The sequence below is a fragment of the Carettochelys insculpta genome, chromosome 8 (genome assembly GCF_033958435.1).
Source record: "Carettochelys insculpta isolate YL-2023 chromosome 8, ASM3395843v1, whole genome shotgun sequence".
NCBI classification, from domain to species: domain Eukaryota; kingdom Metazoa; phylum Chordata; order Testudines; family Carettochelyidae; genus Carettochelys; species Carettochelys insculpta.
Genome location: NC_134144.1, coordinates 76,002,634 through 76,026,338, shown reverse-complemented (window position 1 = coordinate 76,026,338; position 23,705 = coordinate 76,002,634). Strand labels below are relative to the sequence as shown.

General features: G+C 44.5%; 1 protein-coding gene across 1 annotated transcript in view; it reads right to left on the bottom strand.

The window, feature by feature from the left end:
• Nucleotides 1-249: 249 nt before the first annotated feature.
• The window catches only part of LOC142017056 (unconventional myosin-X-like), a 262,366-nt gene continuing 238,910 nt past the window's right edge, over nucleotides 250-23,705 (bottom strand). Inside the window, exons 38-40 of the mRNA XM_075001671.1 lie at nucleotides 8,845-9,294; nucleotides 6,466-6,657; nucleotides 250-1,977 (exon numbers count right to left, since the gene is read on the bottom strand). Coding sequence (XP_074857772.1) covers nucleotides 1,864-1,977; nucleotides 6,466-6,657; nucleotides 8,845-9,294 — 756 coding nt within the window. The 3' untranslated portion in view covers nucleotides 250-1,863. The remainder of the gene's footprint in view (nucleotides 1,978-6,465; nucleotides 6,658-8,844; nucleotides 9,295-23,705) is intronic.

Below are 23,705 nucleotides of genomic sequence, written 5' to 3'. Positions count from 1 at the left end.
TCCAACAGATTGCTCTATGCCGCATGAACATGAAGAATGCTTGAAACAATTTCTACCGCATCCTGGACCTCTCATCTTGTCAGCAGGGTGAAATTTGCTACTCACATTGTTAAGGAGTTGCTTTCCCTGCCTCATGCGCAGCGATGTCTGCATATTAGCACCGGGTAACAAATCTCTGAACAAATAGCTAAGCAGGTACACACAACAGTTTATACACAACATCTGTGAAAGAAAACAGGCCATGGAAGCTAATAATTTATTAAACCTTCATCTTGTAAAGCCAGTTACAAATTAAAAAGGGAAAGAAGGAAATCTATAACAGAAATAAGAAAGTTAGAATAAAAAGTGAGGGGTGTTAACATTCCCAACTGGGTTCAAGCTGCCTGCAGCTACCCAAGAGCTAGACTATGGCAGAAGGACAGGAGAAATTAAAACTATCACTATATATATTAAAAGTCTCTATTCAGTTCTTTTGACCAAATATGCAATGTGAGCACTGTTATTTTGCCCAGCTCCTCTGCTTTTCTGACTATTTGAACTCGTCACCTGGTCATCCTTTTTATTATGGAAGTGACAAAAAAGGGCTCTTGTAAGATTCACCAATAAGGCTTCTTAAGGCAAAATTCCAGTTTAAAAAATGTAATGTCAACACCAAGTACATGCTTAGCCTAGTGACAAGTCTGGTATGTGCATGTTGCAGAATGATTGAGGGACAGGGAGAAATGTGTCCTGTTTTCTGTGACAACAAATTGTTCTCTTTGGGTTTTTCTAAAGACCCATAGAGTGGAGGGAAGGAGATTTACTGGAAAAGGAGCCAGTTGGAACTAAGTGGTGAGTGAAAATCTTGTTGCAGGAGAAAGCAGCAGCCTCTCCTGTTAGAGTGGAAGAAAGAGTAGCTCATATGCATGCTGCATGCTTAGTAAGAGCTACTGATTTTTGTAAGTAGAGTGTCTCTCCATCCTAAAAGCCTAAATGTAAAGAAATGATATGTACTGACTTGTATCCTGTTGTACAAAATGCTGAATTTGAACTAAAATTGGGGATGGAGGCCCAAACAGCTGTTTTCTTGCAAATGCAACTCAGTGGCATTCATGCCCCAGGAAAAACAACTCTTCACCTTTTCAACAAGTGCTGTTTAGAACGTAATTGGAACAACCTGAGTAAGATCAATTTCAGACAACAAACCTCATATTCGAGAGAGACCATTAATCTTGTCCTTGAGAGACAACCAAACACATTCCTCTTCTCTGCCTGCAGCAACCAACTTTTTAGGCTCACAGGGATCAAAATACTTTAGTCTAACACGTCACCTGATGCAGCACAAGGTTAACTGGGTAAAATGTAATGGCCTGTGACATCCAGGAAATCAGACTGGATGATTTACTGGTTTCCATTGGCTTTAAACATTATGAAATCTATGAAAATGAAATGCAGCTTGATTGAAAAATAAATTAAACTTTTTCTTAGCTCAATTCCCAAAGCTATTCAATTCTGCTTCTTCTAGTGCACAACTGTGCCTTGTGAATTTTTCTGGAAAAATGTTTAAAAGGCAGAGGAACACAGAGATAAAAGGAAGTTTGTGGTTTTTCCTTCATTAACATAGTGTCCCTCAAACAACCAAGATGAATACAAGTCTTGGCTGTTTATGTTAGATACAAGTTTTTGCTGTTAACATCTTTAGAATGAGGTCCAAATCCCTTGGTGCTATAAGTGGTGATGTATGATTTTAGGTTTTTTCTAGGTATGAATTAGTCAAGTGAAGTTCTTAAAAAAAAAAACCTCCACTATGTGTCTGGCTTGCAAGTTGTAAACTCCCACCACTTGACAAGTGCCTCTGGCTCAAGAAATAAGGTTTCCTTCTTATCACCTAGTCCAAATTCTAGTGTGACTGTCCACACTGGCGGATGATTTGACACTGCAGCGTTTCTTCACAATCATGTTGATGTAGGCCTTCATGATCTTTATTACCTCTCCCACCTGGCAAAAAAGGGAAAGGATGAGCAGATAGATTGAAAACGTAGTAGACAGATCTATGAGGCACTTTTCAGAAAGACACAGTCACTACCCTGAAGCGATAGCAGTAGATGTTTTACATGTGATACCAAAAATGACAGATTTTGAGGGTAGGGGACAAGAATAATGGTGGGTTACAGCTCTGGTATCATGCAGTGACTCAGTTTAGGAATGGACACAGCTTGGTAGTCTAATGAGTTTTTTAAAAAATACACACAATCAATGTTAAAAATATTTCCGTTTCCAAAGTCAGGAACTCAAAATGAGGCCAAACTAAGGGTGCATAGGTAGGGACCTTAACCAAAACCAGGACATATAGCAATACTTTACCTCTCTCTCATGCTAATATACCCAATGATGACTACTGTGGTCTCTGAAGTGAACTGTCTAAATGGATTCTGCTTCTATTCCTTCTGGGTATACATGGAACCAACACACTCAAAATCAGATTATTTTGACCAACAACATCCATTGGAGTCATGCTTCGGGACCCTAGCTGACCTCACGCCTGAAGAATAAGGGCAGAGTAAGCCAAACTGTCCCTTGGTTCCTTTGCCAATACAAAATACATGCAGTATAGGATGACATAGTAACAGGGAATGAGGGCAGGTCATGGAATCCACCAGGACAACTGTTTTTATTAAGTAACCATGGCATCTTCTTGAATAACTGTCCACATGGATTCCACTTCAGATGGCTAGCCAGAAGTTACCTCACAGTCAGGAGGTTGGTGTTAGGAGTTCTATTTAAACAAAGATTGCAGGACATTTCTATCAAGTGAGCATATGATCATGAAATCTGAACTAGGGAATAGGGCAGGATAATACCCATGTGCCTTGCAAATTTCTCACATAGGAATACTTAAAGAAGCTGCCTGTGCAGCAAAGGCAAGGGGTCTAACCTGCATGGGTGGATCTAAGTTAGCTGTCTTTAAGATGATCTAGTAAAGTTAGATACCCATTTAGAAAATACCCATGGGTTAGATAACCCATTTGTCAGTGTCACAATGACCGCATGGTCTAAGGTGCCAGACTCAAGATGCTTTCTTTCCTTTGCCTGGGTGGTCTGGTCGCCAAAGGAACATGTGGGTTCAAATCCCTCCCCTAGAATGCTTTGTTGCCCTTGTAGCCAGGAAGGCTAATGATATATTGGGGTGCACTGGGAGGATCATTTCCAGCAGATCTTCCAAAGTTACTATTCCCCTCTATTTGGCACTGATCATGCCACATTTGCAGTCTTGCATCCAGTTCTGGGCCCACCAGCATAGCAGGATGTGGATGCATTGGACAGGGTCCAATGGAGGGCAACCAAAATGATTAGGGAGCTGGAGCACATGACCTATGACAAGCTGAGAGATTTAGGCTTATTTAGTTTGCAGAAGAGAAGAGTGAGGGGCAGTTTGATAGTAGCCCTCAACTTCATGAAGGGGGGCTCTAAAGAGGATGGAAAGAGGCTGTTCTCAGTAGTGACAGATGGCAGAATAAGGAGGAATAGTCTCAAGTTTAAGAGCAGGAAGTGTACATTGGATATTAGGGAAAACTATTTTTACTAGGAGGGCGGTGAAGCTCTGGAATATGTTAACTAGAGAGGTGGTAGAATTTCCATCCCTATAGGTTTTTAAGTCCCAGCTTGACAAAGCCCTGACTGGGACAACTTGATCCTGCTTTGGGCAGGCAGCTGGACTTAATGACCTCCTGAGGGCCCTTCCAGCTGTAGGCTTCTATGAATTTAGCAGTGGTAGGATGAAGAACTATGTTATGATACTGAATTGGAGGTAACTGTGCAGATATTACTGCTGGAGGTACACTTATGGAGCTGATGGATAGCCATAAATGTTTTTTTGCTACCAGGCAGTCCACAACAGCATAAGGGAGACAGATGAGGCACTGTTGCTCAGACACTAAACCTCCTCTATGAAACTGCAGAAGTCACTCTAGAAAAGATTTTTCTGATGTGTATCAAGATATTCTGGACTTCATCTGAACAGCTTCTTTTGATGACTTTTAAGCAGACAGCATTCAGGCCATCAGATATGACACAAAAATTGGAGGAATAGTAAATACCGAAGAGGACAGATCATTGATACAGCATGACCTGGATCGCTCAGCAAGCTGAGTGCAAGCAAGCAATATATGCACTTTATATAGTTAAATAGAACATACACAACCAGGAACAAGGACTGTAGGCCATACTTACAGCATGGGGGGCTCTGTCGTGGAAAGCAGTAATTCTGAAAAAAAGGTGTGTGTGTGCATAGTCAGCTGAACCAGAGCTATTAGTGTGGTCAAAAGGACTAACATGAACCTTACATGCATAAACAGGAGAATCTTGAGGAGGGGCAGAGAGGTTATTTTACCTCTGTATTTGACAGTGGTTTGCTGTTGGAATCTTGTGTACAGTTCTAGTTTCCACAGTTGAAGAAGGATATTGTTAACTGAGAAGGGCTCAGAGAAGACCACAAGAGTAATTAAAGAATTAGAAAAGATGTTATATAGTGATTGATTTAAGGAGCTCAATCTATTTAGTGTAACAAAGAGATGGTTCAGGGGAAACTTGATTGCAGTCTTTAAGCACCTACATGGGGAACAAATATTTGATAATGGGATTATTCTATCTCGAAGAGAAAGGTATAACATTATCCAAGCCTGGAAGATGAAGCTAGACAAATGCAGACTGTAATAAGGCATACATTTTTAACAGTGAAGATAACTAACATTTAGAACAATTTAACAATGGTTGTTGTGGATTTGCTATCACTGGTAATTTTAAAGTGAAGACTAAATGTTTTTCCAAAAGATCTGCTCTAGTAACTTGTGTTTGGCAGTTCTAAGGCATGTGTTATGCTGAAGGTCAGACTAGATGATCATACTAGTCCCTCCTGGCTTTGAAATCCACAAATCGACAGAGACTGCTGGCCAAAGAAAAAAAAATGATCTTCCATGCACATGCACCCAAAAGGAACAGCTATGAGTGAACATGGCCTGAAGAATCAGACATATTTGTACCTATTACAGCTCCAATTCATATAGTGTGGCAGGGTACCTCTGGGACTGGCCAGGGTCCCATGACTCTCCCATGACTCTTCAGCTGGCGGGGTTAGGCTGCACCTGTCCCTGCCAATCTGGGCTGGCCGGTCAGTTCTTTGCCCCTTTTCCACAGCCAGGGCTTCAGTCTCACTTGGGGAGGGGAGCCCAGGCACTCTCCTACTGAGCTATTCCCTTTCCCCCTTGCTCTTTGAAAATGTTGATTTCTCTCCTTCTCTGTCTCCGCTCACCTCAACCAACTTCCCTACCTTGTCCACCTCCTCTCCCCTGACTGAGACTGCTTTGAAAACCATGCTTGCACTCTGGCAGTGAGACCAGCTGGGCCTCTTTAATTAACTGCCCCCACTCCCTATTAACTGCCCCCACTCCTCACTCCACCCAAGAGCTGAACCGGCTCTCGCTTTTCTTCCCCTAGACTAGGCAGCATTCTGAGCAGCCTTTTACCCTCCCACCTGGGATCTGCTGGCCTGACCCTGTCACAACAGTTTCACAGATCTTACTGTGGTTTGTGCAAGGATCATTACTACTCAAATTCCTTTTGGCTGGTTTGTAGTTATATCCCATTCTACATAAAAGTTAAAGGAGAAATATGGCGTTTTGATTTTCCTGAAAGATTCTGGAAAGCACAAATTCTAAGCTTTCCAAAACATTAACCTTCTCTTCAGTTTCCCCAAACCATGTTCATCTTTACTTGCTACCTTGGCTTTGTCTACACTAGTCCCCACCTTTTGAAAGGGGGATGCTAACGAGACACTCCAGGATAAGCTAATGAGGCCCTTCCATGAATATGCAGTGCCTCATTATCATAATACCATCTGTGGCGATTCGAAAGTGCTGCTTCAAATCACATGCCGCCTGTGTAGACGGGCCTTTCAAAAGGACCCTCCAGTCCTCGAAAGCCCCTTATTCCTAAAACCAAATAGAAATAAGGGGCTTTCAAAGACTGGGGGGGGGGGTCCTTTCGAAAGGTCCCCATCAACATAGGCAGCACACACTTCGAAAGCGGCACTTTTGAATCACCGCAGCCAGCATTATGCTAATGAGGCACTGCATATTCATAGAAACGCCTCATTAACATATCCCAAAGTGTCTCATTAGCATCCCCCTTTTGAAAGGTGGGGACTAGTGTAGACATAGCCCTTGTGTTATAAAGATTTACCAAGCTATGACACACTGATTTCACTTAGGGCCACTCACAGCTGGGATTCAAGGGAGAAGAATTAAGATCACATGGTTCTGTTGGAAGTGAAATGTCTTTTTTTTTTTTTCCTTCTTCAAGAAATGTTAGGCAGTGATAAGGCTGGAAGGAAATTGAGCCCTCCTCCTCTCCTGCCCTGTGTCTACAGGAAGAGTTTTCTAATATAAGGCAGCTCTAACTTGCAAAGTTCAAACCTTTGGTTATTCATACCTGGGAGGTTTCAAAGAACATCTCTCGCTCATCCACTGTCATTTTGAAAGTGTTGGGTTGCGGTGCGCCAAAGAAAACAATGTGCTCATACTGGAAGGTTTCAAGTGATTTAGGATCTCCTCGTTTGTACACAGACACATTCTCTGTGCTGATTCCAAGCCAGAGATCATTTGGAAATCCACCCTCCTTACACTGCAGAAAACAAAAACCTCAGATTAACCGCAGTGCTCCAAATGCGAAAGAAAACCTGGAGACTACTGCCTTGCAGGTCTGAAGGCAAATCTACGCTTTGAACTGCGGGTGTAATTCCCAGCTTCTGGAGACATATCCACATTAACTCTGATTGAGTCAGCAGGCTAAAGACAGCAATGTAGGCTTGGGAGTGCCAGCAGAGGGAAAAGTTAGCCACTCCAAGTATGTACCCACCTGTGATGCTAGGCACGTACAGAGGGCAGCTATACCCTCACACCACCACAGGAGCACTGCTATTTTTAGCATACTATCTCAGAGCTAGTATAGGTATGTCTTCTTGAGCTGGGGAACTGCATCCCATCTCGAAGTGTTGAACAGCTGAGCGCAGTGGTTTAGAGAAAACAGCATAGAATATTTCTGAGCAGTTTCTCTGTACTCACTCTCATCTTTTCTTCTAGTTCTGTAATCCATGGAGATAGAGATCTTACTTGTTTGAGAAGGAATTAAAATACATATTTTAAAAAAAAAAAATCACACCCTCCAGGACCTGAGAGCTCTTACTCCCTCTGAACACCACAATGGGACTTCGGCAGGGGGAATCCAACAACACTTCTCGCTGGGAAATTTAGGAGTGAGCCATGCCATCCCCCATATCCAGTGCTTTCATTATCCAGTTCCTTTTACTGAGGCAAACATAATAATTTATTTTCACATCTAGAAATCTTTAATAGCATCAATTCCTGCTGGGAAAAGCTCAGACTGGGTCAGCTGCAAGACCTGTCAGCCAAAGCTCCTATTTCAACTTTCAGGGCTTCACAGGTATGTGAAAGCACACCTAAATCCTGTTCATGATTCCCCAGTTTCTGCAGCATTGCTGTCCTACAGTCTGTGGCAAAATGAAAATTGAGCAGCAGCTTAAAACGAATGTACAAATATTCACAAATAGTTATTTTACTGAGGTAGATAATATGCAGAGTATAGTAACCCCTTGGTTTTACAGACACTGATTTAACAGACTTCAAGAACAAGGGATGTCTTCCCCCATTGTTCCTGAAGTCTGCTGCACTCTTTAAAATCATCCTCCCCACAGCCTGCAATATCCCCCAGCTCCCCCCACTCCAAAAACAAATAGACTTACCACTGGCACAGCCTGGAGGAGCCACCACCTCCTCCACTGGAGCTGCCACATGCTCCTCCTACCACCAGGGGTGGGGCACATACATGGGTAGATTGGCACTCATGAATGAGCTTCACCCCTGGTGGGAGAAGAGCCTGGTGGCTCCTCTGGCAGCTCCTCCAGCTGTGCACAGCGGGGTGGCTCCAGTTGTGCATGGCAAAGCAGCGCCAGCCATGCAGCAGGGTCCCTCCAGCTGCACCGATGCGGTCCAAGAGGCACAGCACGGTCCAGTGTCTACTCTAGCTGGTGAGTGACAGGGTTGAGGTGTGGTGTTTTTTTTTTTGGTTGTGGGGAGGAGAGGGAGGACTGGGGCTGGAGAGAGCCTGGCATGGTGGGTGGGCAGAAATCCCTCACATTAAATGGACTCTTGGGAATGGCAGACACTCCTCAACCCCCATTAGTCCATTAAAGCAAGGGTTTACTGTAATGTGCTAAACCACCGCCTGTTTTACTCATTTAAAAGCCCCTTTGGAATGTCTCCCTCTAAAAGGGACAGGAGCCTTTTTCAGAGCATGTGAGGGAAAATTATCTCTCTTCCTGTTTTGCACCTTCCTTTCTCCATGTTTCCCTTCCCACCCAGCCAAACACTTACCGGTATGGAGACTAACTGTAGCGTCTCAACATTTGCGAAGGTTCCGTGTTTAGAACCCTCACGAATGTTGATTTTTCATGAACACAGGGGGCGCCTCGGGCCCTGGGGAAAGCAGCAGCTGCCGGCACTCCTGCCTGGGGCCCCAGGGAAGCGGATGTTTGGTCGCTTGCGAATAACTGAATTCATGAACATTGTTTGCGAATTGTGAGACACTACTGTATTCTCTACTCTGACTGACTGGTGCTGTAAACATGAATGCTCTCTCTGACGGCAAAACCACACCCACTGCAGTCAGGCAGAATGGAGCATGTTAACAAAAGTTTCTCTGTGCTCTCCAGTGTAAAACGCCACCTTTTTCATTCCCAAGAGTAACGCCTGCTTGGACAGTAATTGTTACCTGAGTTTATACACCTCTCACCTCAACATCAAAGAGTGTTGACCCATAGCCTGGCCACTCCTTTACTATGGACATGTATTTCACCATGGCCTGGTGCTGTGACAGTCCCTGCAACTTGCTCCATTTCTGCACTATGCTGGCCTGAGCAGCGGAGAGCTCCTCTTTCACCCACATTTCCATCATCTGGTCTTCTTCCACCTTCTGCTTTTTTACTGAGCCTGTCTTAAAGCCACGTTTCAATGTTCCTTCCAGAAAGCTGGTCCGTCTCCTCTCCAGAGCATGACCGGTTGTGCTACTACTCTTTGTTGATTGTAGAATTTTGGATTTTAGCCTGTTCACTGGGTAAATACTATCAAGGGTCCAGGTGATTTTTGAATAGTCTCCATTAAGGTATTGTAGCCTCAGGGCTGCCAGGTGCTGCAGTGTGTCCTCTGGTGCAGGAAAGTGCCCATCAATAACATTTTCATGAGCCTGTAAAAACAAAGAAAATCCCCTCAGACTCTGAAATTTTTGCCTTATGTGTCCATGCTCAAACTTTTGGCACCTAGCCAATCCCAGCAGAAAAGTGATTAGAGTCAGGATATCTGATTAGCAGTTACTGTAAGCAGGAGAAATGAAATCAGAACAAATTAAAAGATGAAAATAGAAAATGTTATACCTCCTTTGCTCTTTATTTTGTTTGGAATCCTGTTAAGTTAAAGGAGAGAAAAAGAGAAGCTCAGAACCAGTGACTATGAGCTACTTGCACTTGGCATGGCAAAATCACAGAGTGAAGAGATTACTGAAAAACAAGTTGTGATGTACTCAAAAATACAGTGAGCAACACAAGTATTAAAATCTACCAGTGGAAGGGGTTGGAAGTCTTCAAACACATCTTAAAGACTACCCCAATAAACTGCTGCAAAGCAAGCAGGGATGCTACATAAAAGGCAATACAATTACATAACAAGATATGAAATCTGACAAAGCTCCCTCTCTGCCTTGGTGGGCCCTGCACTTTTGGTCAGGACAGCTAATCTCAGAGGCTCACGGCTGCCTTGAGTTTGGCCATTTTCCCCAAGGGCACAAATCTGTCATTTACTTAGCCATACTCATCATTGGCCAGCACGAGGGAAAGGGAGGAAAACAGCCCCCATAGCCTTTGCTGTCCAAGTCAACTTTCCTGTCACAAGTAGGGAGATGGTGGGGTGGAGAGCCAGGTTCTAACCCAGGGACCCTGTAGATAATAGCAGTCCACAACATCTCTTACACTAGCTGCAAAACCTGGGCCACCTCCTCATGGCCTGTCCCAACACCTTCTTCACCCTTAGCTTAGGATCTTCCTCTTGGTACCTGACAGCATCTGTCCTACTCAGTCGTCCAGCATTGCACCCTCCTATTCCAGCTCCTCGCATGCTCTGAACTAACTGGAGTCAACTGGCTCAAGGTACCTTAATTAGCCATCTGGCCTGACCCTGTTACAAAAGTTAAACCATCCATCAAAACATACTTTCTACCATAGGTGCTGTGGAAGCCATCTTATATAGAAGCCATTTCTTGTTTTTTATTTCTGCACGTACACAAGAGCTTGAACTTTTCCTCACCTATTTGGGAATGGCAGGGAGGATGAGCTAAGTGGAATGTATTAATGAACTGTTTGGATATGGGGCTCTTACTCCCTAGTACCTGTTCCTCCTTGCTGATAACAGTTCTCTCCTGAAAATAATTGATGTTTCTCTAACAAATTGCTTCTGGCTCTGGACTTGTTTGTGTAAGGGTATAAAATACTTGAGTTAGCTGCATCAAGCAGCCTTGCTCGACCTGGTTTTACTGGTGTCCAGTTTGGCTCATCTGTTGCCTTACTGAATGCAATAAAGCTGAATGTTTTCCACCTAAACGCAGAGAAGTCTTTTGCTTCAACAATGCATATTTATTACTACCTCCGTACCATGCTCTGCAAACATAACCCTCACTAACTTTTCTTCTCCACCTTTTCCATATACCAAGCTACCTACTCCAAACACGATTAGCTGTGCAAACACACATGCACTGAACTACATAAAAATTACTCTGTGTTAAAATTTCCTAGTATGGGAAATCTATATACATCGCATGAACTTATGCTTGCAGGTTAGGTTATAAGAGGCCATTTGTGGGGGGGGGGGGGGGATGTCCTCTTACCACTGATCAGCATGGTCTGCAACAAAAGGGATAGTGGGCAGATACTGGAACACCAATACAGACCTCACATTTCAGAGAACTTCCAGTTACAGGAAAGTCACCTCAGCTTCTTTTTTTGAGTGCTAGTTACTCGTGTGTGTGTGTGTGTGTGTGTGTGTGTGTGTGCGTGTGTGTGTGAAGCAGTGATCGGCCTGGAAGTAGATGCAAGAGATATCAGTTTTTGCAGGATGATATGGGCCACAGCCACATTTTCTGTCACTGTGTGGACTACAGAATAATGGGTAATCAAAGTATGCCTGGAGCGCTGGGTTGCGGCATGGTGTATGTTATGTCAGCAGACATCTGCCTGGGAGACAGAGGTGTGTGGGATCTGCAAACTAATATTAGCCACAGCTGTAGACAGTGTATGTGTAGTCAAGCATGCAGTGCCACAGAGGTGCAAGTGCCAGGTGACCAAGGAGGCAGAGACAGAGCATGTGGGTGTGAGAGTCACAAGGTAGAGCCGTAGACAGCAAAATGGACCGATGAAGTGGATTACCTGCTATGGAGACAAGCACAGATTTTGCTTAATTGATACAGATGCCAAGAAAGGGGAGGACAGAGCAGAGAGTGTGGCCACCGATATCGCCTCGGTGAGAGATGGCATAACCGGAAGTCAATCATCTAGGGAGAGGAACACAGAATGCCACAGTTATATCAACCCAGCTGTCAAAATTATGAAAACTTTCATCAACAGTCTGGGACTGTTGCAATGCTTGAGGGGAGAACTCTGAATTTGTAGTACTTGCTGCCATGCCAAAGTGAAGAAACTTGGTGTGAGTTTGATGGATATTCCTGTCAAAATATGTGTCCTTCAAGGCCAGAACTGTGAACCATGCTCCTTGCAGGAGGAAAGAGATCATCAATATAAGCATCACCATGTGGAATTCAGTATTCTCAATTAAGCTGTTGAGTAGTAGGCAGAAATCTAATACAAGGCAGAGTCCTCCTCCCATTTTTGGGATGAGGAAGTACAGAGAGTAGAAACCGATGCTGAAAATAAGGTTGGGCACTGCTTGCATCACATCCTTGCTTCATGTTGTAAGAGGTTACAATGAGCGGTGCTGCTGGTTGACATCCAGGGGGTGTCCTGGGTTGAAAGGCAAGTAATTCAATAGACTTACCATGCCGTACAATCTTTAGTACCCCACAGTTCATGGTGATCTTGCCTCAGTTGTGGGCAAACACTACAAGATGACCCCAAAGGTGACTGAAGGTATAAGGATAAGGCCTTTTCTTGTATCCATATTGTAAGGCTTAAAGCCTAAGGCCTTTGACTGGTGCCATGTTACAAGAGCAGCAGCCATTAGCTAAGAAGCAGGAAGTCGGGGACTCCCTCCTAAGAGAGATGGAGATGTCCATCTGCTGTCCAGACCTGGAATCTCAGGAAGTTTGCTGCTTACCAGGGGCTAGAAACCAGGCTGTAACAGAGAGTCTTCCAAAAATCATGAAATCCATTCTTACTTCTCCAGGTAGAAACTAATGACACAGCAAAGAATAACCTTGAGCAGATCATCACAGATTATGTAAAAGAAAGACATATAAAGAAATATTGAGTACAAGTGGTGTTCTTGGCCGTCATTCCTACTGAAGGAAGGGGTCCAGATAGGGATTGTTGAATCATGGAAGTAAATGTGTGGTTGTGCAGGTAATGTTGGACAGAGGGCTTTGGTTTCTTCAACCAAGGGGTTCTGTTTCTGGAACAAGGAACAGCAGCTTTGTGGGCAGGCTTGCAAATATCAAGAGGAGGGCTTTAAACTAAGTTCATCAGGGGATGGTGACACAAGCCCTGATGTAAGTGGGGAAGAAGGAAGGTACAACAAATGAAGACCCCTGATTCAAAAGGAGAAAGTAGACCAATCACCTAGTTATCTAAGGTGTCTGTACACAAATGCAAAAAGCCTGGGAAACAAACAGGAAGAATTGGAGCCCCTGGCATAGTCAAAGGCGTATGAGGTGACTGGAACAATGGAGATTTGGTAGGATGACTCACATAACTGGAGCACTGTCATGGAAGGGTATGAACTGTTCAGGAAGGACAGGCTGGGGAGAAAAGTAGGAGTGGCGCAGTATGTAAGAGAGCATCATGATTGCTCAGAGCTCCCGTATACAAAAGGAGAAAAGACAGTTGAGAGTCTTTGGGTTAAACTTACAGGGGAAGCAACAGAGGTGATGTTTTGGTTGGTGTCTGCTACAGACCAGTAGATGAGCATTTCTTCAATCAACTAAGAGAAGCTTCCAAATCACTGGCCCTGGTTCTCATGGGAGACTTTAATCATCCAGACATTTGTTGGGAGACCAATACAGCATTAAGTTTTTGGAGAAAGTTAGGGATAACTTCTTGGTACAAGTGCTGAAAGGAACAGACCAGGGTCCATGTGCAGCTTGACCTGCTCCTCGCAAACAAGGAAGAGCTAGTAGGGGAAATAGAAGTGGGCGGCAATCTGGGGTGCAGTGATCATGAGATGGTGGAGTTCAGGATCTTGACAAAAGGAAAAAAGGTGAACAGTAAAATACAGACCCTTGATTTCAGAAGAGCAGACTTCAACTCCCTGAGAGAACTGACGGCCAGGATTCCATGGGTAGATAACATGAAGGGGAAAGGTGTTCAAGAAAACTGTCAGTTTTTTAAAGATGCCTTATTGAAGGCACAGATTCAACAAACCATACTGATGCACAGTAAGAAAAGTTAATATGGTCGGCAACCAGCTTGGCTTACCAGGGAAATCCTTGGTGAGCTTAAACTCAAAAAGGATGTGTATAAGAAGTGGAAACTTGGACAGATGACTAAAGAGGAGTATAAATATATGGCTGGACGATGCCGGGGGGTAATCAGGAAAGCAAAAGCACAATTGGAAATGCAGCTGGCAAGGGATGTGAAGGGCAACAAGAAGGGTTTCTACAGGCATGTTAACAATAAGTGGGTTTCCCTCTTATCCCATGACAACTTAATTTATGTAAGAGCCTTTGGTGAGGGGCCTTGTCAAAGGCTTTCTGGAAATCCAAGTACACTATATCTACAGGATTCCCCCTTATCCACATGTTTGTTGACCCCCTTCAAAGAACTCTAACAGATTAGCAAGATATGATCTCCCTTTACAAAAGCCATGCTGACTTTCGCCTAACAAATTATGTTCTATGTGTCTGACAATTTTATTCTTGACTATGGTTTCAACAAATTTACCTGATACTGGTAATTACTACTGGTTTGTAATTGCCGGGATCCTCTCGAGACCTTTTTAAATACTGACATTACATTAGCTGTTTTCCAGTCATTGGGTAAAGAAGCTGAGTTAAAGGATAGGTTACAAACCAGTTAACAGTTCTGAAATTTCACATCTGAGTTCTTTCACAACTCTTGGGTGAATGCCATATGGGCCCTGTGACTTATTACTGTTAAGTTTATCAATCAGTTCAAAAACCTCCTCTTATGACACATGAATCTTGGACAAGGCCTCAGATTTGTCACCTACAAAGGATGGCGTAGATTTGGGAATCTCCCGAACATCCTCAGTTGTGAAGACTGAAGCAAAGAATTCATTGAGTTTCTCCGCAATGACTTTGTCAACTTTGAATGCCCCTTTTGTATCTTCATCTTCTAGGGCCCCCACTGGTTGTTTAGCAGGTATCCTGCTTCTGATAAACATTTTGTTATTGCTTTTTGAGTTTTTGGCTAGCTGGTCTTCAAACTCCTTTTTGTCTTTTCTTGTCGCATTTTTTACATTTAATTTGGCAATGTTTATGCTTCTTTCTATTTTCCTCACTAGAATTTGACTTCCACTTTTTAAAAGATGCCTTTTTCTCTCTCACCACTTCTTTTACATAGTTGTTAAGCCATGGTGGCTCTTTCTTGGCGCTTTTACTATGTTTTTTAATTTGGGGTACACATTCAAATTGGGCCTCTTGTACGGTTTCTTTGAAAAGTTTCCAAACAGCTTGCAGAAATTTTACTTTAGTCACTGTATCTTTTAATTTCTGGTTAACTAACTTTCTCATTTTTGCATAGATCCCCTTTCTGAAATTAAATGCCACAGTACTGGACTGCTGAGATGTTCTTCCCACCACAGAAATGTTAAATATTATGGTCATTATTTCCAAGCGGTCCTCTTACAGTTACCTCTTGGACCAGATCCTGCACTCCACTCAGAACTAAATCAAGAATTGCCTCTCCCCTTGTGGGTTCCTGTACTAGCTGCTCCAAGAAGCAATCATTTAAGGTATCAAGAAATTTTATCTCCACATCTTGTCCTGAGGTAACATGTACCCAGTCAATATGGGGATAACTGAAATCCCCTACTATTATTGAGTTTTTTATTTTGAATGTCTCCCTAATCTCCCTTAGCAAGGGATGTGAAGGGTAACAAGAAGGGTTTTTACAGACATGTTAACAATAAGAGGGTGATCAGAGAGGGTGGGACCCTTATTGGATGAGGGAGGTAACCTGGTCACAGATGATGTGGGAAAACCTGAAGTACATAAGGCTTTTTTTTGCATCTGTCTTCACAGGCAAGGTCAGCACCTAGACTACTGCATTAGGCAATGCAGTATGGGAAGAAGCTTGGCAGCCCTAGATAAGGAAAGAACAGGCTAACGGATATTTAGAAAAGCTACACATATCCAAATCCATGGGTCCAGATTTAATGCACCTCAGAGTATTGAGAGAATTGGCAGATGTTATTGCCTTTGGCTATTATCTTTGAAAATGCGTGGAGATAGGGAGAGGTCATGGATGATCGGAAAAATACAAATGTAGTGCCCGTCTTCCAAAAAAAGCAAAGACAATCCAGGGAACCAGTTAGCCTTACCTCAGTCCCCTGAAAAATCATGGAGGGGATCCTCAAGGAATCCATTCTGAAGCACTTGGAAGAGGGGAATGTGATCAATAGTAGCTAACATGGATTCACCAAGGGCAAGCCATACCTGACAAATCTGATTAGCTTCTATGATGAGGTAACTAGCTCTGTGTACATGAGTAAGTCAATAGATGTGATACACCTTTACTTTAGCAAAGCTTTTGATATATCTCCCACAATATTCTTGCCCATAAGTTAAGGATGTCTGGATTGGATAGCTGGACTGCAAGATGGATGGAAAGCTGGCTAGACAGTCAGGTCCAACAGGTAGTGATCAATGGCTCTATGTCTGGTTGACATCGAGTGCCTCAAGGATTGGTTCTAGGAACAATACTGTTCAACAATTTTATTAATAACCTGGATGAGAGGATAGATTGCATCCTCAGCAAATTTGTGGATGACACTAACCTAGGGGGACTGGTAAATATGCTGGAGGGTAGGGATAGGTCCAGAGAAACCTAGATAAATTGGAGGATTGGGCCAAAAGAAATCTGATAAGTTCAACAAGGAGAAGTACAGAGCCCTGCACTTGGGAAGGAAGAATCCAAGCATTGTTACAGACTGGGGCCGCTGGTTAAATAGCAGTGCAGCAGAAAAGGACTTACGGTTTACAGTGGATGATAGGCTGGATATGTGTCAACAGTGTGCCCTTATAGCCAAGAAGGCTAATGGCATATTGGGGTGCATTAGGAGAAGCTTTTCCACAGAAGTTATTAATTCCCTCTATTTGGCACTGGCGAGGCCTCATCTGGAGTATTGTGTCCAGTACTGGGCCCCCCAGTATAGAAAGGATGTGGATACATTGGAGCAGAGGGCAATGAAAATGATTAGGGGGCTGGAACACATGACCTATGAGGAGAGGCTGAGGGATATGGCCTTATTTAGTTTGCAGAAAAGAAGAATGAGGGGCAGTTTGACAGTAGCCTTCAACTTTCTAAGGGCGGCTCTAAAGAGGATGGAGAGATGCTGTTCTTAGTAGTGACGGATGGCAGAACAAGGAGCAATGGTGTAACGTTACAGAGGAGGAAGTGTAGGTTGGATATTAGGAAAAACTATTTCACCAGGAGAGTGGTGAAGCACTGGAATGCATTACCTAGCTAGGTGATGGAATCTCCGTCCCTAGAGAGGTTTTTCAGCCCCATCTTGACAAAGTCCTGACTTAGGGTTTACTTAGGGTTGATTCTGCTTTAGGCAGGTGGCTGGACTCGATGACCTCCTAAGGTTCCTTCCAGCCTTAGGAGTCTATGATTCCATCTAAATTGCATTAAAACAATGTATTATCATGCCATTTCATTTAAAAGGAGATTGTGTCGTAAAATGACCCACCATCATCAGATAAAGAAACAGATTTTAAGCTAGTTAAAGAAAACAAAACAGTTCAAGAGCCTTCTGTCTGGCAAGAAACTACTTATCAATATTTGTGACTGTGAATCGTGATTTCTTTATTGTTTTGTCATCACAGACCTCACTACTTTATTGTTTGTCTATATGGCCTCTCTCAGTTTCTTTGCTTATTTTTGATGCATAATTAATGTTGATAGGTGTAACCCTATTAAAGTGATGGAGTATAATTTGTTAGAGAACTTTGTTACAATATGTTATGCTTGATTAGTAAATTTCAATAACATTATCGGTTAAGACAGGGGTGAGTAAACTTTTTATGTCAGGCCCCTGCTTTTCATCCCTGCAATTAGCTGGGGCTCCCCAACCTGTCTAATAAAATCCAAACCAATAGAAATTTCGGTTATGTTCATATGACAAAAAAACAAACAAACTTTCAGCATGTATAAGAAAATAAGTATGTAGAATGTAAAAACTTTATTAATCAGCATATAAATTCAAATATACATACATAAAAACAGTAACATAATTTAAAAATTTTAATGAGATGGGGAGTGTTTTTACACGTAAACTCTACACTCATCCCTCACTACATAAGCATGATCGGTTCCGAACTTCCTGCTCGTAGGCGAAAACTTGTAAGAGGGACAATAAATTACCACTAAATACACGTTAAAGTCTGATTTGTTCCTAGAGCTCCTAACTTGGTGAAGGAGTGGCAGCAGGTGGCGCTGCTTTTGAAAGGTAAGTGAACTTTGGATTCCTGGGGGGATGGAGAAGGTAAAGGCTGGGAGCAGTTTGGGGCCATGAGCGGGAGGGAGGGTTAAAACGTGGTGGCGGCTCTGGTGGAAGAGGTGGCAGCTTGTTCCTCCAGGCTGCACCGGTAGTACCTGGGGGCGGGGGGCAGGTGCGGCGGGCCGGAGGGTTTGGAGACAGGTCCAGGGTGGGTGTTAGGAGCGGGCCAGGCTGAGGGGTGCTGGGATGGGGGGAGCTGCGGGCTGATGTTGGGAGCAGGCCGGGTGTGCTGTGGGCCACGGGAGTGCTGGGAATGGGCCGGGCTGGGCTGGAGGGTGGGGGGGGGAACTGCAAGCCAGTTGGGGAGGGCATTGGGAGCAGGCCGAACCAGGCTGGAGGGTGCGGGGGGAGCTGTGGAGCGTGGCTGGAGATGCCTGCTGCATGGCTGTGGGCACCCTGCCACGCAGCAGGAGTCGCTATGACATGACAGCTGGAGGTACCGGTGGCTCCCCCAGGCTGCACCAGTGGTAAGTAAGTTCTCAACTTACCTGGCCGGGGGTGTGTGGGGAGTGGCAGGCCAGAGGAGGGATGGGGGGGTGTTGGGAACCGGGGTAGGTGTGGGCAGTGGCCCCAGCCAGGTTGAGGGAGCTGTGGGCTGGGGGAGTGCTGGGAGCACGCTGGGCTGGGCTGGGCCAGGCCAGAGGGTGGGGAGGGAGCTGCAGAGCATGGCTGGAGGCACCTGACCACATGGCTGTGGGCACCCCGCTGAGCAGCCAGAGTCACTTCACAGCACACAGTCAGCTGCCCAGCCATGTGGCTAGAGCCACTTTGCCGTGTGCAGCTGGAGGTACCAGCGGCTCTGGTGGAGGAGATGGCGGCTCTTCCAGGCTGCACCAGTGGTAAGTCCTTAACTTACCTGGAGGGGTAGGTTAGGGGACTGAGCTGGGTGGGTGTTGGGAGTGGGCCAGGTCATGGGGTGCGGGGGGCTGTGGGCTGGCAGGGGGGTTTGGGCTGTAGCTGGTTGGGGCTGTGGAGCTGGCAGAGGTTGTTCACTTGTCTAGTGAACAAAGGCAGTATATGTGTCTCTCATTTTAGCGAGTACTCGTATGCAAAGTACTCGTTTAACGAGAGATGAGTGTATCTTGATGTTTCAAACGACCATCCCACCCATTCTCCAGCTTGAGGAAAAAAACAAAAACAAGAAACCAGCAGCTCCCTGCTGTTTAGAGAGCCTGCTCCCCCCACCCTGCCCTCCCAGCCAAAGTTAAACAAAAGATCAAAAGACCAACAAATTTACACTTAAAGGGAAAAAAAGACTGAACTCTCTGTGGGAAGCTAAACAAAGGGACTGGCCTGGTTTACCTCACACTCAGCTGCAGTGCCTCTGCCACATGTGCCTTCCACCTTGCTCTGGCTGGGAGACGGAAGTGATTCCAGAGCTCCCAGGGGACAGTGGTCCCCTAAGGGGCAGGAGGGCTGGCAGCACAGGTCAGCCTAGCCCAGTGAGGCTGTGTAAAGGCTGCAAAGGCCCCTCCAGAGGGGAGCAGGCAAGGAGGGGGGAAGGACGGGAGGGACTGGAAATGAAACCGGGAGACCGAGACAGGCAGCGGAGAGCCTCTGTGGCATGGGGGAGCCGATTGTGCTGCCCCCCCTTTTGAAATTGTGCCCCCAAGCTTGCACACTCCTAGGTTAAGATATAGTTCGGTAGTTTTACTTTATAAACTGGGGTCCAAGGAGGAGACAAGCAGAAGAGAAGAAGGAAAGACCTAGAGTTGGAGAGGAATCACAACCAAAAACTTTAATTCAGAGTGGAGGGCTCAGCCCAAAACTTTGAAAACTGCTCGGGGTGCAAGCAAGGGATAGCTAGGTATTACGTTCAGGCAGCAGCATAGCTCAGGAAAGACCTAGAGTTGGAGAGGAATCACAACCAAAAACTAATTCAGAGTGGAGGGCTCAGCCCAAAACTTTGAAAACTACTCAGGGTGCAAGCAAGGGATAGCTAGGTATTATGTTCAGGCAGCAGGATAGCTCAGGGTGCAAGGAGAGGAGAAGGTAGGGGCTGTATGCAAGCAAAGGGGTAGCTCAGGGTGCAGAGACAAGCTAGCTAGGGCTGTGTACTTGCAGGAAAGTAGTTCAAGGTGCAGGGAGGGGGTAGGTACATATTATGTGCAAGGAGAGGGACAGGGAGCTGCTCCTGGAGGACTCTGCCAGCTGCAGAGCCAAGCCCTCCTACCCAGGCTGCTGGTGAGCAGTCAAAGTGTGTGGAGAGATGAGGCGCAGTCCAAGGCACCCACCAAAGCAGCAGCTGCTCTGCACAGCCAGGCTTCAGTTTCCTCACTTCTGAACTGTCTGGGGGGGTGGGTCTTTGGGAGGAAGAGGAGGGCATGTATGGAGTTCATCAGGGTGGGACAGTACTGGGCACAAGACACTGCAGTTCGAGGGGAGCAATACACCCTATGCTTTCCCCCAGTTCCACTCATGGGCTCTCGGCTTCTGCCATATGTGGTGGTGGGGACTGAAACTGGTTTATGCCTCACCCTGGGTCTGCAGCTCCAAGGTTAAGAACCACTGCTTCATGGGGAACTACTGTAGGTGTAATAGATGGGCCTTGTAGGTCCACACTGTTCCTTGCAAGCTGAGTATATGGGCAGCCACCCAGGAGAAAGTCAGGGGCCACCCAGGTGATTAGGAGAGTGCCCATAGCCACCCATGGAGGAAAGTATGTGTCCTGGCAAGCCTGGCTCACCATCTCAAGCTCCAGTGAATTCACTCAAAGATGTCAGTCATTGGGAGGTTTTGTCTGGTGGATATGCAAGTATTCTACCCCAATTCCAGCATTATGGGTTAATCAGCCAGTTTTTAAAATCTATAGGACACGATTTTATCTAAGCCAGTTTGTAATTTGTTTTCAAATTTAGGTTCTTTGAGACACTATCAAGTGGCTTCTGAAATCTACAGCTAAGGATAACATGACATAGCTCAAGATAAGGGTGTGTGTGTATATTATATATATTGGTTGCTTCTGTACCACTAGTCACACGGACAGTTTCACATAGGGCTGGTCCCTGGTGTAACTTAGCACTGCACTGCTCTGCATCATAGATTTAATAATTTAATTTTAATGGATTTAAAAGTAACCATTCTTCTACAAAAAACTTTAACCACAGGATTACAGGGGGAGACATCTGAACTGGAATTCATTTACAAATCTGACACCTTTAACCTTGGCCTGACCAGAAATCTGACCTATCTTATGCATTACAAGAACAATTTCCTCACCTTTGGTAGATGTAGGAATAAGACACATCCTACTTAATTTGCTTCATTAACTGGCCCTACTAGTGACAGGTAATTCCCTTTTCTTCCCTCTCACTCCTCTTTTCCCCCATGCAAACCCTGTATTCTGTTTTTCCTCTCCATTTTTCATCTGAAGATGTGGGTGTTACCCACAAAAGCTCATGAACTAATAAATGTGTTAACCTCAAGGGCTGCCACAGGGCTGCTTGTTATTTGTGAAGCTACAGACTAACACAGATAGCTCTCTAAGACTAGTCTGAATCAGTAACAGAGAGAAAGCCGCGCTAGTCTATATACTATCAAAACAAAAAAGCAGTAAAGTAGCACTTTAAAGACTAACAAAATAATTTTTTAGGTTAGCTTTCGTGGGACAGACCCACTTCTTCAGACCATAGCCATACCAGAACAGACTCAATATTTAAGTCGTACAGAACCGAAAATAGTAATCAAGGTTGACAAATCAGAAAAAAAATTACTAAGGTGAGCAAACCAGAGAGCAGAGGGGCAGGGGGTGGGGGGAGTCAAGAATTAGATTAAGCCAAATATGCAAAAGAGCCCCTATAGTGTCCCAGAAAATTTGCATCCCAGTTCAAACCACGTGTTAATGTGCTGAATTTGACTATGAGAGAGTTCAGCAGTCTCTCTTTCCAAAGTAGTGCAAAAATTCTTCTTCAATAAGATGCAAACTCTTAAGTCATTAACAGAATGGCCCACTCCATTAAAATGTAGACTAAATGGTTTGTGGATCAGGAGTGTTTTGATGTCTGTTTTGTGCCCATTAACTCTTCGTCTGAGAGAGTGTGAAGTCTGTCCAATATACAAAGCATCTGGGCATTGTTGGCACATGATGGCATATATGATGTTAGTTGAGGAACATTAGAATGTGCATGTGATTCTGTGCATAACCTGGTTAGGTCCAGTAATGGTATCTCCAGAATAGATATGTGGACAAAGCTGGCAGTGGGCTTTGTTGCAAGGAAAAGTCCCAGGACTGTTGTTCCTGTGTTATAGACTGTGACTGTTGGTGAGGATCGTTATAAGGTTGGGAGGTTGTCTGTAGGAGAGAACAGGGCTGTCACCTAGGGCCTTCTGGAGTGTGGCATCCTGATTAAGGATAAGTTGTAGGTCTTTAATAATGCATTGCAGTGGCTTCAGTTGGGGGCTCTAGGTAATGACCAGTGGTGTTCTGCTCTTGGCTTTTTTGGGCCTATATTGGAGTAGCTGGTCTCTGGGTATTCATCTGGCCCTGTCAATTTGTTTTTTTTATTTCTCCTGGTGGGTAATTCAGGTTTATGAATATTTGGTAAAGATCTTGTAGCTTTTGGTCCACTGCCAGCTTTGTCCACATATCTATTCTGGAGGTACCATTACTGGACCTAACCAGGTTAGTCACAGGATCACAGGCACATTCTCATGTTCCCCAACTAACATCATATATGCCAACAATGCCCAGATGCTTTATATATTGGACAGACTTCAAACTCTCTCAGACAAAGAGTTAATGGGCACAAAACAGACATCAAAACACTCCTGATCTACAAAGTACTTAGTCTACATTTTAATGGAGTGGGCCATTCTGTTAGGCTATGTACACACTAGCCAAAAACTTCAAAATGGCCATGCAAATGGCCATTTCGAAGTTTACTAATGAAGCACTGAAATACATATTCAGCACCTCATTAGCATGCGGGCAGCCATGGCACTTCGAAATTGACGCGGCTCATCCAGATGGGGCTCCTTTTCGAAAGGACTCCGGCTACTTCGAAGTCCCCTTATTCCTATGAGCAGATGGGAATACGGGGACTTCGAAGTAGCGGGGGTCCTTTCGAAAAGGAGCCATGTCTGGATGAGCCGCACGGCGGTGAGCTGCTTCAATTTCGAAGTGCTGCAGCCGCCCGCATGCTAATGAGGTGCTGAATATGTATTTCAGCACTTCATTAGTAAACTTCAAAATGGCCATTTGCATGGCAATTTCGAAGTTTTGGGCTAGTGTTGACATGGCATTAATGACTTAAGAGTTTGCGTCTTATTGAAGAAGAATTTTTCACACTGCTTCGGAAAGAGAGACTGCTGAACTCTCTTTCATATTCAAATTCAACACATTAACACATGGTTTGAACCAGGATGCAAATTTTCTGGGACACTATAGGGGCTCTTTTGCATATTTGGCTTAATCTAATTCTTGACCACCAGCGCCCCCCACTCCTCTACTCTCTGATTTGTTCACCTTGATAATATTTTTTTTCCTGATTTGTCAACCTTGATTACCATTTTTGGTTCTCTGTGCCTCAAATATTGAGTCTGTTCTGGTCTGGCTTATGGTCTGAAGAAGTGGGTCTGGCACATAAAAGCTCATCACCTAATAAATTATTTTGTTAGTCTTTAAAGTGCTACTTTACTGCTTTTTTGTTTTGACAGTCTGAATCAGTGTTCAATAGTCCATTATGTCAATTCAGT